Source organism: Centroberyx gerrardi, chromosome 8 (assembly GCF_048128805.1).
Source record: "Centroberyx gerrardi isolate f3 chromosome 8, fCenGer3.hap1.cur.20231027, whole genome shotgun sequence".
NCBI lineage: Eukaryota > Metazoa > Chordata > Actinopteri > Beryciformes > Berycidae > Centroberyx > Centroberyx gerrardi.
The window spans coordinates 28,457,639-28,470,465 of NC_136004.1; the positions used below are offsets into that span (position 1 = coordinate 28,457,639).

The 12,827-nt window shown below is 44.5% G+C and overlaps 2 protein-coding genes across 2 annotated transcripts; one reads left to right on the forward strand and one right to left on the reverse strand.

Annotated features, from left to right (window-relative positions):
• On the reverse strand, window positions 1-2,439 carry h2az2a (H2A.Z variant histone 2a). The gene is made up of 5 exons (XM_071904969.2): window positions 2,288-2,439; window positions 1,038-1,115; window positions 772-885; window positions 507-636; window positions 1-219 (listed from the first exon to the last, which is right to left on the reverse strand). Exons 1-5 carry the CDS (start codon window positions 2,288-2,290, stop codon window positions 158-160), a joined length of 387 nt encoding a protein of 128 aa, XP_071761070.1. The 5' UTR covers window positions 2,291-2,439; the 3' UTR covers window positions 1-157.
• Window positions 2,440-2,980: 541 nt separating this feature from the next.
• On the forward strand, window positions 2,981-6,132 carry LOC139916167 (transcriptional regulator protein Pur-beta). The gene has a single exon (XM_071904970.2). The coding sequence runs from the start codon at window positions 3,019-3,021 to the stop codon at window positions 3,934-3,936; it is 918 nt and encodes a 305-aa protein (XP_071761071.1). The 5' UTR covers window positions 2,981-3,018; the 3' UTR covers window positions 3,937-6,132.
• Window positions 6,133-12,827: the final 6,695 nt, after the last annotated feature.

Genomic DNA, 12,827 nt, shown 5'->3' on the forward strand with positions numbered 1-12,827 from the left:
TTTTCCGTTTTTTTTCCTAGTTATGGGAAAATATTACAATAACACAAAGCCTAACAATCACTCTTCGTTTGCTATAATATTAATAATAAAAAAGAACAAATGTGAACTCCTGGTCCGATGCAAGCCCAAGCCGCCACAGTTCTGGTCAACATGGCATCTATGCAGTCTTCTGCTGGCCCTTCTTCCCAATGAGGGATTTGTGGATGTGGGGGATCACACCTGAAAACAGCAACACAAGGCGGTCAGACGGGTGCATGCATGAAGCGGAGGTAGATGACAGGCCTTTAGAGAGGATATTTCAGCTGAATGTGTAGAATAAGCAGACATGATCAACAGCAAGATGCTTCTATCACATGCAATTACGGTATAGTCATGTAATCGGGACAACATGAGAGAAAAGTAACTGTGGGGCAAGTGGAAGACGTCCAAAAATGAAACTGAGATTTGTGTCGTGTTCCAAAATAAACCGAGTTCATCCATAAGGTGCGTGGGCGCTGCGAACTCACCTCCTCCAGCGATGGTGGCTTTGATGAGGGAGTCCAACTCCTCGTCACCACGGATGGCCAGCTGCAAGTGACGGGGAGTGATACGCTTCACCTTCAGATCTTTGGAGGCGTTGCCCGCCAACTCTAGTACCTGGGAACAAATATAGAACAGAAACAAACAAACAAAATGAGTGGAAACGGCCTTGGTGTGATTCATCTACCATTTCACAGAAAAACACACGCATGCTATGACATCCAGTAGCATGCGAGTTAGATAATGTCTTACTTCAGCGGTGAGGTACTCGAGGATGGCTGCACTGTACACAGCTGCTGTGGCTCCTACGCGGCCATGGCTGGTCGTGCGGGTCTTCAAGTGCCTGTGGATACGACCCACTGGGAACTGGCAGGAAACAGACGAGAGCAGGGTGTTAGGAGCCGAGAGAAAAACAAAGAGGGCTGATTCTCCATCATCACTTAGGGAGGCAAGAAATGCAGGCAAAACAGATAAACAAATGGCCATACATGGAGCTAGAATGAGGTGCCTGATTTTACCTGCAGTCCAGCCCTCTGGGAGCGTGATACTGCTTTGGCCTTGGCTTTGCCACTGTCTTTTCCTGCCTTGCCACCAGCCTGTATGGAGGAAAATTCAAGAGTTACAGAGAATTGTAGAAGACAAAATTAGACAAGAGACATTAAACTGTGCCAGGGACATGTATGACACGATTGAGGTCTCGCTTACTGCAAAAGGCACAATATTATGTCCTCTGGCTTCCTAACATGACTAAGCCCCATCTCTCTACAAATCAATGTCTGCTTTTCAATTCAAGTTGCTGTCCTATTACCAACATGGGCAACTTACACTCATCATATTCATAACATTGCCTGAACTGGTCAAATGAAGTTACAAGTCAATCGAAATACAAATAAATAACAAAACCACATAATAATGCATTGTAATGTGTATAGAAGGCTGGCTAGACCGCAGCACTTTCCCGCCAATCAAAAACACAACATGTAACGTTAGCAGCTGATTAACAACTCCAAGGCGGTAACGGTTCCTGGCACTTGCACACAAAAACGTTTAATAAACCGATGTAATAAAGTAGATAAATATTCAACCTCTCTGAAAAACGAGAAAAGTTAGAAGCTGTCAGCGGGCTGCTGTCAGTGACCCGCGGCATACGGCAAATAGACGCGCCGCTTTAACGAAAGCTAACGTTAACTTTTCAATAGCCGGTGACCAGTTTCTGCAAAAAGTTTGCCACAAAAAGTCTCGTTAACGTTCCTACATGTAAATCTACCATAAATGGTGTTACGACATTATCCACATGCATAAACATTCACTTTGTTATACAGCTAGCATTATCAACCAGAACTCAAATAATAGCGAGCTGCTCTCCAACTAACAGCTAACGTTAACGTTAAGCCAATGAAATGGCTAACCGTGTAGCTCGCTAACGTTGGCTAATCCACCTTTCGGAGAGGATACCTTAAGTCAAACGCACTGGCCACACTATTTAAGATCAGAACGTATTGTAAATGTATTATTCTCACTCTCGCAAAACTATACTAGCAAATATTCGGTTCTTGCCGGGAATCGAAACTCAAACTCACCAAGCTAACGCTAACGCTAATGTGTTAGCTGACAGTTAGCTCTTTAGCAAGCTTTTTAACCACACACGTTCTGGTCGAATTTGCACAGTTCAAATTCAAACAGTCGTTATTACAATTCCGCCACAAATACAGGAAAAATACAGCACCGACTCCCGCAACACATTTAGCAATAAACAACAAGCACATACCATTTTTCCGTTTCGTTATTTGAATGTAGAACTGAGTAGATCGCAAACAATTTCGGCTCCCGAAAGGAAAGAAACAATAAACCCTTCAGCAAATCTTTGCGTGCGACCCCTCGCGGGAGTAAAGATAACCAATCAGGGTCGCCGTTGTTACTTCGAATCTCCCTTTCGACCAATCGCCGCACGCTTTACACACATTTACCCATCCCCCACCCTGAGCTCAGCATGCCTCTTTGCGCACGAAACCAACAAGTAGGCGGGACTGTCCGTGATACAGTTGGAAGTGTCCTTCCAGGGGCATCCGTCCCAAAATGTACAAAATACATTATCAGGAGGCCGTAGTTTAGATAATCACTTCAGATTTACTACCTGGGTATCGGTGACAAATGATTTTGAATTGAGATTGCGTCTGGAAATTGGGAATATCAATAGTTAGTGCACCGACGAACAAATTCCCCCGTGCTACTATTTGTTAAACATAATATTTATTCTGAATTGAAGTCCAATTATGGATTATAAATACAATATGTACTCGAATGTCATCCACTAGGCGGGTACGTTCTCTTGACAGGCAGGGAGATCCGCCAATGAAAATGCACGCCCTCGATCTGATGTTGTGATTGGCAGCCGCGGTAGCCTATTGGCGCTCAGTAGCCAGCGTCCGGTTCCTTCGCGAGCTCGGTGAGCAAGGGGGGGTCAAAGATACGCAGAGAAACTGGCTGCTGGTGGCGAAGATGGCGGATGGGGACAGTGGCAGTGAACGCGGTGGCAGCAGCGGTGGTGGAGGGGGAGGAGGCAGCGGGTTTCAGCACTACCAGCGGGAACCGGAGACCCAGGAGCTGGCCTCGAAGAGACTGGACATTCAGAACAAACGGTTCTACCTGGATGTAAAGCAGAACGCCAAAGGCCGGTTCATCAAAATCGCCGAGGTCGGCGCCGGGGGCTCGAAAAGTCGGCTGACCCTTTCCATGTCAGTTGCGGCAGAGTTTCGTGACTACCTGGGAGATTTCATAGAGCACTACGCCCAGCTTGGGCCTAGCAGCCCGGAGCAGATCGCTCAATCCTCCGGTGGGGATGACACCGGGCCTAGACGGGCCTTGAAGAGCGAGTTCCTGGTGCGAGAGAACCGAAAATACTACCTCGATCTGAAGGAGAACCAGCGAGGGAGGTTTCTCCGGATCCGACAGACCGTCAACCGTGGGCCCGGTTTTGGAGTCGGCGGAGGTGGCATCCCCGGGGGTGGCATGCAGGCCGGACAAACCATCGCCCTCCCGGCCCAGGGCTTAATAGAGTTCCGCGACGCCTTGGCCAAGTTGATAGATGATTACGGGGGAGATGACGAGGAGCTGGCCGGCGGCGGAGGGGCCGGGGGCTACAGCGAGCTTCCGGAGGGCACCTCCATCATGGTGGACTCCAAGCGGTTCTTCTTTGACGTGGGATCTAACAAGTATGGAGTTTTCCTGAGGGTGAGCGAAGTTAAGCCCAGTTACAGAAACTCTATTACAATCCCGTTCAAAGCATGGAGCAAGTTTGGGGGCGCGTTCAGCCGCTACGCCGAGGAAATGAAAGAGATCCAGGAGAGGCACAGGGATAAAATGTACGAGAGGAGAGCAGGAGAGGAGTCGGAGGGCGACGACGTGGACGACGATTGATCAAGCTGGCTGCTTGTAATCAAGCTGACAACATGATGCAAAGCCTGGAGATAGAGAAAAAGAGAGAGAGAGAGAGAGAGAGGAACGACTATTCTGTGCATGACGAATCGAACTTAAAATGCTAAAACAATGGAGTAAATAAAAAGTATATTTGACTGAGAAATTACTGTCTATATAAGAGAATCGTGTTCTAAAGTTTTAGGTGGATGTTATAGCTAAATGAGTGCGGACTGCAGTAGTCAGCTCCTGTATGAGATTCCCCATTGATGAAAAAAAAAAAAATATCTATATTGATTGTCCATTTGATAACCTCACACATGTAGCCCAGCAAATTAAGTTTGACAGTGCTCAAGACACAGCAGTAGGTTACCAGTCCCACTTCTTGATTGATATCCAATGGTAAGAGCTCACCTGGACCTGACCTGTAGCCTGTATGATGACAATAAGGAAGTGTGAAAATAGTGACTTATCCAAACCCAAGAGGTGTGTGGAGGAGAGTACCTGCATCACTCACCACGGCCGTGTGTGTGTGTGTGTGTGTTCGTCCAAGTGACCAGATAGACACCAGAGCCACTGTCTCAGCTATAGGGGGCATCCTTGGCATCGCAGGACGTCCGCCCAGCAAGGTCCCGTAAGGGGATCTGTCAAAAAAAAAAGCACACGACTCGTTTGGACTCTGAACGCCACCTGGTTCTATCAAAGCAGGCTCGGCGTCCACACCGGCATCCTCCAGGTGCCAAACCCCTGCTCCAATAGCTGAAACGCAGTGAAGTGGTGTCTCAGGGCCGGCATGCCCCCTCTGTACGGGTACATCAGCGTTACCCGAGCCTCTACGCCATCCTCAAGAGGTTTTGAGTGTTAACCTGGTCGGCCGGTCACTGCAGTCAAGAGTCCGTGGCAACTGATGACGCCGCACACGACGCAGGCCCAAGTTTGACCCCTGACCTCTCCTCCACGGACCGCGGTGAGCCAGGACCTCTCTGGCACTGGTCACCATTTCCGAGTTGATTATCAAAGCCTAATATTGCCGGGCTTCAGCTGCAGTCTCAAGGGAATCCTCCTTGACGACTTGTTTCGGTGCGCCATTTGGATCCTTTAATCTTGAACTCAGACCATTAACGACTGAAGCAATATTCAGTCTGATTGTAAAAAAAAATTAGGTGCTTTTGGAAAACAAAAACCCACAGTGAGGTGCTGTACCTAAAGAAAAAAAAAAAAGAAAAAAAAATATACTGGAAGAGATTTACTTACTAAAAGATCAAGTATAGATAGAATTATTTTTCAAAAGAGATATATTGAAATATGTCTAAGAAATATGAGAAATTTATTAGATAACGCTGCCTAAAGTGGCTTATTTAAAACACTAAACTTGGATGCAACTGTCCAGGGTGATATTTCATACCTGCTTTTTTTCCTAACATTTCTTTTATTCCTTAGAGGAAATTAAGAAGAGTACAAAAAAAAATTGATAACACAGTATATTATTAGCAATTTCTAGAAACAACTTCATTCAAATAGTATGTCAGCTAACACTCAGCACTCCAGTTCACTTTACAGCGCATCAAGTTGTCCCCTTGTCTCAATCCACCCGCTTTACCATGTTTTGTCACAAATTGGCTTTCCATCAATTGCCATAAGACAAACATAAACATCTACAATCATCAACATTATGTCTTTAGCGCTCCTTTTTAAATATGATCATTTTTGCATGCCTGCTCTTAGCGGAGCTGCCTTGTGTTCTTTTCTTTTGCATACTCTGATTGCTGTATGATGGTATTTATCCATTTTTGCGCGCGGTTTCAAGTTTTTCTTTCTGTATTGCAATGGAGAAAAAAAAAAAAAGGTTCAAAGTTTACTTCTCAGTCTAATAAAAAAAGCCACAAACTTCCCACGCTCTGGGGAATGTCACTTTCATTGTCCCACTTCCTTTGGTGTGTAACCCTCGTTGAATTTTACTTTACCCCCCTTCAACACAGCAGAGAATTTGCCATACAAAAAAACATCTGGGAGCAATAGTTTTTTTTCTTTTCTATTGATATATAAATATACTATATATAATATACACATGAAATTGAACTACATCCTTCTTCCTGTACTGTGTTACGTGAAATGGCAGCTGTTTCAGTCATGTGTGTTCTGCTGTAATATTCTACCAAGTTCCTTTCAATGAGAAATAAAAAAGGTTTTTGCTCAGGAGAGGTGTGGTGTTTTTATCTTGCCATATGTCTTCTGTGTTTGCAGGATCAGTCTAGGGAAGGTTGGTGGGTTGTTGTTTTTTTTTTTGTGATATCAGCCGATGAATGTGAAGTAATGGTTGGTAGATGGGCAGCCTAGTCAGCAACAGGTGCCTGTTGAGAGTAACAGAAGAGCCTCTTTCTACCTTGACCAGACATCTGTTCCCACTTCTCTCTGCTCTAGTAGAGGAGTGCTTTTATCTGACGTTAATACAGTTCGGCAGGTGAAGGGTTTCATTCCAAAATAATTCATTTTTCTCAAGCAACCTGAAGTTAAATCCTCAATACTTTCAGAAATATAGAATATTTCCGCCTTGAAAAATGTTATTTGGAAAGCAAAGGCATTAAGACAGCTATTGACTTCGGTAATATTATATAACGGCTTTTGTTTCCCTGCTATTTTGTCAAAGTAGATGCCACCTTTTTCAAATGGTGGACATGATGATTTGCAGGGAAACTTGTCAGCCACAATTTACACAAAAACAAAGATATTTTCAATGCTCTACACCATTTATTTGAAATGGGGAGATGAAAGACAAGTGTACCACCATCAGAAAGTATAATGACAACTGAGACTGAGTGTGAGGCGTTTTCATGGCGACAGACACCTTATAGCCACTGATATAGTTGAGAGTCTGTGCAGGCACAAAGTGTTCCCACCTCAGGTTTCATTCCTAGATAATTCATTTTTCTCAAATGATCTGAAGTTTGAATCCTCAATACTTTCAGAAATACAGAACATCCCCACCTCGAAAAATGTTATGTTGTAAGCAAAGGGTATTTAGACAGCGAATGACTTCAGTGGTATTACACAACAGCTTTTGTTTCCCTGCCATTTTGTCAAAGTAGATGCCACTTTTTTCAAATGGTAGACTTCATGATTTGCAAGATATTTTCAACACTTTTCAGATTCAGATTTATTATCGCCAAGTACATATGCACATTTGCGGTGCAAATCGCAGACAAAACAAAACAATCATAAAATAACAGTAAAGTGTCATCCAGTGCAACATTCAGACACAAGCAATAGACAATAGGCAATAAGTATATATTCAAGTAGTACAATTAGCAGTTAAAAACGAGAATGGCACAGGAAAATATGAATGTAAATGTAAAAAATATACGCCATTTATTTGAAATAGGCAGAGGAAAGACAAGTGTACCACCATCAGAAACTATAACGACAACCCTGAAGGCAACCCTAACCCTGAGTGTGAGGCGTTTTCATGGCAACACACACCTTATAGTCGAGGGTGTATGCAGGCACACGGTGTACCCACCTCTCTCCCTCGACATCACACGGTCCACCCACCTATCATCCTGATTGACACTGTCTTACATTGAACAGTGGAGTCACAGCATCTCTTCACCTACTATCACACCGCTGCCTATAACTAATAACCCAGGAAGCAGTGTGCGTGTGAGGCCGGTGTGTGTGTGTGTGCGCTGAGGTTTTTTGCGTGTCCTAAAAATACCCACAACCACACAGGAACACATGGTGCGGGTCAATGGGGCAGCGCGTCAAAGGTCAGGCTGGGCGGGCGACAGTGTGCGGTTTTAGTCCAGAAGTAGTCCGGAAGTTACTCAGCTGTCTGCAGTCTGTCAGGCCACAGACAGAGGGAAGTGGATGTCTGTTGTCTGGATGTGGTTGAAAAGTCAGAGGGGCAACGGCCAGACTGTCGCCCCACTCAGCAGAGGAAGGTGTCACATGCTGCAGAGAAAGGGCGTTGTTTTGTTTTGTGTTTTTTTTTTTGTTTTTTTTTACAGTTTTTAAAACGCGGGCCTTTTTTAAGCGCCAGACTGAAGGCTCATTTCAGAAAATCTCAAGCAGAATAAAAAAATAAAAGAAAAACAGACGATCACTTGATATGTTCAGCTGCATTTCACTTTTTAGTGAAATTAGCAAGTGTTTAGTTTAGCAAGTGGAAAAGTCACACATCCAAAAAAGAAGGGGCTGAAAGACTAATTGCGATTATTTCACAGAATATTGCAATTGCGATTTAAACTGTGATTCTTTAGATTTTTTAGAGCTTTAAAATTGTTTAACGAAAAGATGCTTTTGTTAAAATAAAACATTGATGTCAGTGTGGAGGATTTACTGAGTTTGAATATGATGAAAGGTTTTGATTCATGGACCAAAGATTACCTGCAGCTCTAAAACACCTTGTTCTGAAATCCATTTCGGACGCTCCTCTCTCTTAAGCCTCTGTGATTTGGAAATTGCAGAAGTTCATATTGTGATTTCAATTTGGTTTTTTTTACATTAATTGTTCAGCTCTACAAAAAAGGTTGTGGAAGTGCGTTGGAGAAATACTTTTTAGGAGTTTCACAGATACTCTCATTCAGAGAAATGTGCATACAAGCCGAGTAAAGATTTGTACACAAAGAGAACAGGCGTGCTCGACTCAAAACTTTAACTTCTTCGGGTGCCGACTCAAGAAACATAAGCTATATAGAAAAATGTCCGCACTCACATATATATATTTATGCCAGTCTTTTATTTGCACAGCAGCAACGCGTACGTTCCTGTTGCTGCTGTGCAAATAAATAAATAGCTTAAAGATTTGTACACTACATCACAGTGGCCTCAGATAAGCCAAATTGCTGCATCTGTGTTTCTGGAACAGCGCTACTAGTTGCAGAAGTTAGCGTGTGACCTCCCCTAGTTTGAGTAAGACATCAGACATTAAATGTTCTGGTCGTGCTTATGCAGTAGATCTGGATGACAGGATGAAGTTGTGCTGGGAGAAATGCTGACCTTACGTGGGCATGCAAAGTCCAGACTAAATAGGGAACATTTCCCAGAATATGACACCATGCATGGCAATATTTCACAATACGTTTCATAGTTCCATGTGTACGGAGCACAGTTTCAGAGAAAGAAGGTGTGAATTGGCTCCCAGAATTCATCACAGATTTGTCATGGGTCATGCTCGATGACGCTTACAGGAAGGACCATGACGCTAGAGCTGACTCAAAGTCGGTTGGTGAGCTAATACAGCTTCCACAGCACGGCATGACAGTCTTATTCACGCCGACGGGAAACATTCATCCTTTTTGTGACAGAAACCAACTGCTGCTACGCAATCAATAAGAGCTTTGTGAGGCATCATCCGGAAAACACGCAGACACCAAATGACCTTGGAGACGCATCGCCATGCTTTGTCCCTGAAATAAAGCTGCAGTGTGAATCTGTGAGGCTGTGGCTCCAGGCTGGGTGATACCAGGACTGTTTCTCCGATAAAGTGTCGTATCTATTTAAAAGGCTCGCAAGTCTGTATTACATTTCACCACAGTGTCATCAGTGCACTCTGTGATCCACTGCGCCCCGTGATGATGATGCTAAATCCACTGCTGCCTCTTCCACTTCCTCTATTTAGCCTTGTGATGCAGCCACAGACACGCTGCCCATCCATGACCTCTCTGAGCGCCGAGTGATGAATAGTGTGTGTGCGTGAGAGAGAGAGAGAGAGAGAGAGAGAGAGAAACGAAGAGAGAGAGAGAGCAGTAATATGTGTGAGTGAGAGAGGGGACAGCTCAAGGGCACGTAATACCACACTGGGCCCTGTGCCAATGGGAGAGCGGGATTATTTCTCGTGGCCCTGGTGTCCCGCCGCGGAGATACGAGCCACGCTAAGCCGCCCCGTCCATCAGCCTGAGCAGGGGAGGAAGCTGCTATCTATGTGATGTCACCATAATAGCTTTATTCAATCACATACATACAGCATGAATACATGAATACACCCGGCGCCCAACCCCACCGCCCCCCCCCCCCACCCCCCACCGCCCCCTAACCCTACACACACAAGCTGCCCATCAATAATGCATGCTGCAAGTTGTCAGCAGTGTATTGCGATGCAGAGGTGGGGCAGCTGGTGGAGGCCTTGCGCTGTGAGAGTTCACTTGCGATTCCGTGACGCAACTCACTCATTTCACCACAAATTGGAAATGCATCACGAAGCTGAAACGGCGGCTTAATGCAACAATGTCAAATGTCAGTTTTGTTTTGCCAGTCCAACACTGACTGGTAATTGCACCCAAAGGTGGAAGGCCTAATTACATTAGACCAAGGACGTTATCACACATCTGGTCCTTGACATTAGCCGGACAGTCGTGTAATAATATTGTTTTTTTGTGTAGTGATTGTTTATACAGCTGAGTATCATCGCCATATCAGTGAAAGCAGATGCTCTGCCGGTGAATAATATTATCAATATACTATAAATAAATCAGCATCGGGCCAAGAACAGAGCCTTGAGGCACACCGGACTCCATGAACAAAGCAGAAGAAACACAGAGAGAGAGATTTCTTCATGTTTACAGGGGAGATGAGAACTAGTCGTGGACAGTGATCCCAGAGATGCCGATCCCAATTTCTCAGTCAGTCACGCTTACCCAAGAGCGTCCGTGACGAACATGGAGAACTCGCCAGAATCAGCAGATTCAGTACGTGATGATGAAGTGGATGCTGTTTATGAAAAGCTGAGAGAACCGCATAGATCAGTAATTTTTCTATGGGAAATCTACAATATCCTGTTCAGCAGAAAGGAGAGTGATTTCGAAATTTCACTTTAAGGACATTAGTCAGGAAAAATATTCCCTGCTGACATACACTGAGCAATTTACTAACTGAGAAGTATTCCTACCACTGGACTGCGGCGGTGGGGTGTGGTGTGGGTGTGTGTGTTTGGGGGGGGGGGGTGACCAGTGTAGTTTGCAAAGTGTCTGCACTATCTTGCAATCTCAAGCTATATGAATCATGTTTTTTTGTCAGCATACAGTTTCCATCATCAAAATGTATTGCAATAGTTCACTGAATAAATGTAATTTATTACTAAATGTACAACACTTGAGGTCACGTCTGCCTTCACTGTTTCAACAGCCTACAACAAATTACAGTCAAGTTAATGTTAGTGCTAATGCCCGCCAGTTTTATATCTAGCTCTAACTAATGTTAGCTAGCTGATGTAACTTTTCTCCCTCGTCTGTCCATGCAGGTTAATCCAGAGCATTTTTAATGCTAAATTAATGCCACATTTCATTCACTCCATACCAGTCTCCTTATTAGAGATCTGAAAAGTGCTGCTGAAGTAATGGATGGTGGCCATTTTATGAAGGCAAAGGTGTGTAAGTGCAAGTAGACTGTGGATGTGCATGTAAAGGGACGCATGCTGCACTGATAAGTAGTTAAGTATTTTTCGAAGGTGCTTATGTGAAAATTATCCTTACAACAGTCAGTTCACTGTATATTCACTGTGAAGTGTAATTGTTTCAAATCAGTATTCATTATTCACGAAAGTGAATTGATTGGCACCCATTTTGTGACGTGGGTAGCAGGGTCGGGGCCACTCATGAACTGACCCCAAACCCTGGCGTGCCCCTGGTGAACCTCTTCATCTCCCACCTGGTGTGCGGAGAGAGGGAGAGAGGGAGAGAGGGAGAGAGAGAGAGAGAGAGCTGCTGAAAGGCTTTTCCCTCCCGCTGGGTTTCCTCTTTAGCCCGCTTTAATACCGCGCTGCCCGATTAAAATCCATCAGCAACTGCCCCGTGGCAACAGGCTTGCCAATCCAACCCCAGTGGCAACAAACAGAGAAAGAGAAGAAGAGGAGAGAGAGGAGAGCGAAAGGGGGAGAGATGAATAGATAGAGAGAGAGAGAGGGGGGGGGGGGGGGGGGGGATGAAGAGGCCAGAATGAGAGGAAGAGGAGCGTTTAGTGGTCCAGAGCAGAGAGGGGATCCCACGCCTGCCTAGCAGATATCCTATAGTGGTGAATGAGGGGCTCCTGAGCTATTTTTAGCCCGTGTTGCCATGTGTGGGGAATGTTCTCTGCTGCGGGCTCGGGCTAACTGTACATTTTCTACGCGCATGACACAGCGTCATCCTAATCCCATGCATGAATGGAGAAAATGATCAGCTCAAATCCACAGACTTGCTGAGAGCTGCAGCACAACGCGTGACTCTCTCTGTATCTCTCACTGTATCTCTGTATCTCCCTCTCCTTTCTATGTCTCTCTCTCTCTCTCTCTCTCTGTAACGATATCTCTCTCTCTCTCCCCCTGTCTCTCTCACTGTATTTCTGTCTTTGAATCGCTCTCTCTCTCTCTCTCTCTCTGTATGTCTCTATGTTTGCCAAAATGCAAGAAGCAATTAATCAACATTTCAGAAAATGAATCCCATTCTCTCCCTTGCATCAGCGGGTGTGTGTGTGTGTGTGTGTGTGTGTGTGTCAGTAGCTCTATATGTGAAGGATCTGGGTTTGCTGTGTATCTGTGTATTCATCCCTCTCCCTCTCTCTCTCTCTCCTTCTCTCTCTCAATTCAATTCAATTCAATTCAATTCAAGGAGCTTTATTGGCATGACGTACATGTGCACATGTTGCCTAAGCATAGATTCAGACATAAATGAGATAGAAATAAAGTAAAATAAAATGAAATAAACTGCATATTAAATACATAGATTCATCACATAGGATATTTCTGGACAGTAACAACAATAACGGTGATGATTACCAAAAAAAAGCAAAGTTAAAGAAGTGATTACAGAGTTGATGTGTTTCTTAGATTATGGCTTGACATCACATACTGAGCACAGAGTTCAACTGTTTCAACATTTTCTCATTCTCTCCTTCTCTCTCTCTCTCTCTCTCTCTCTCTCTAA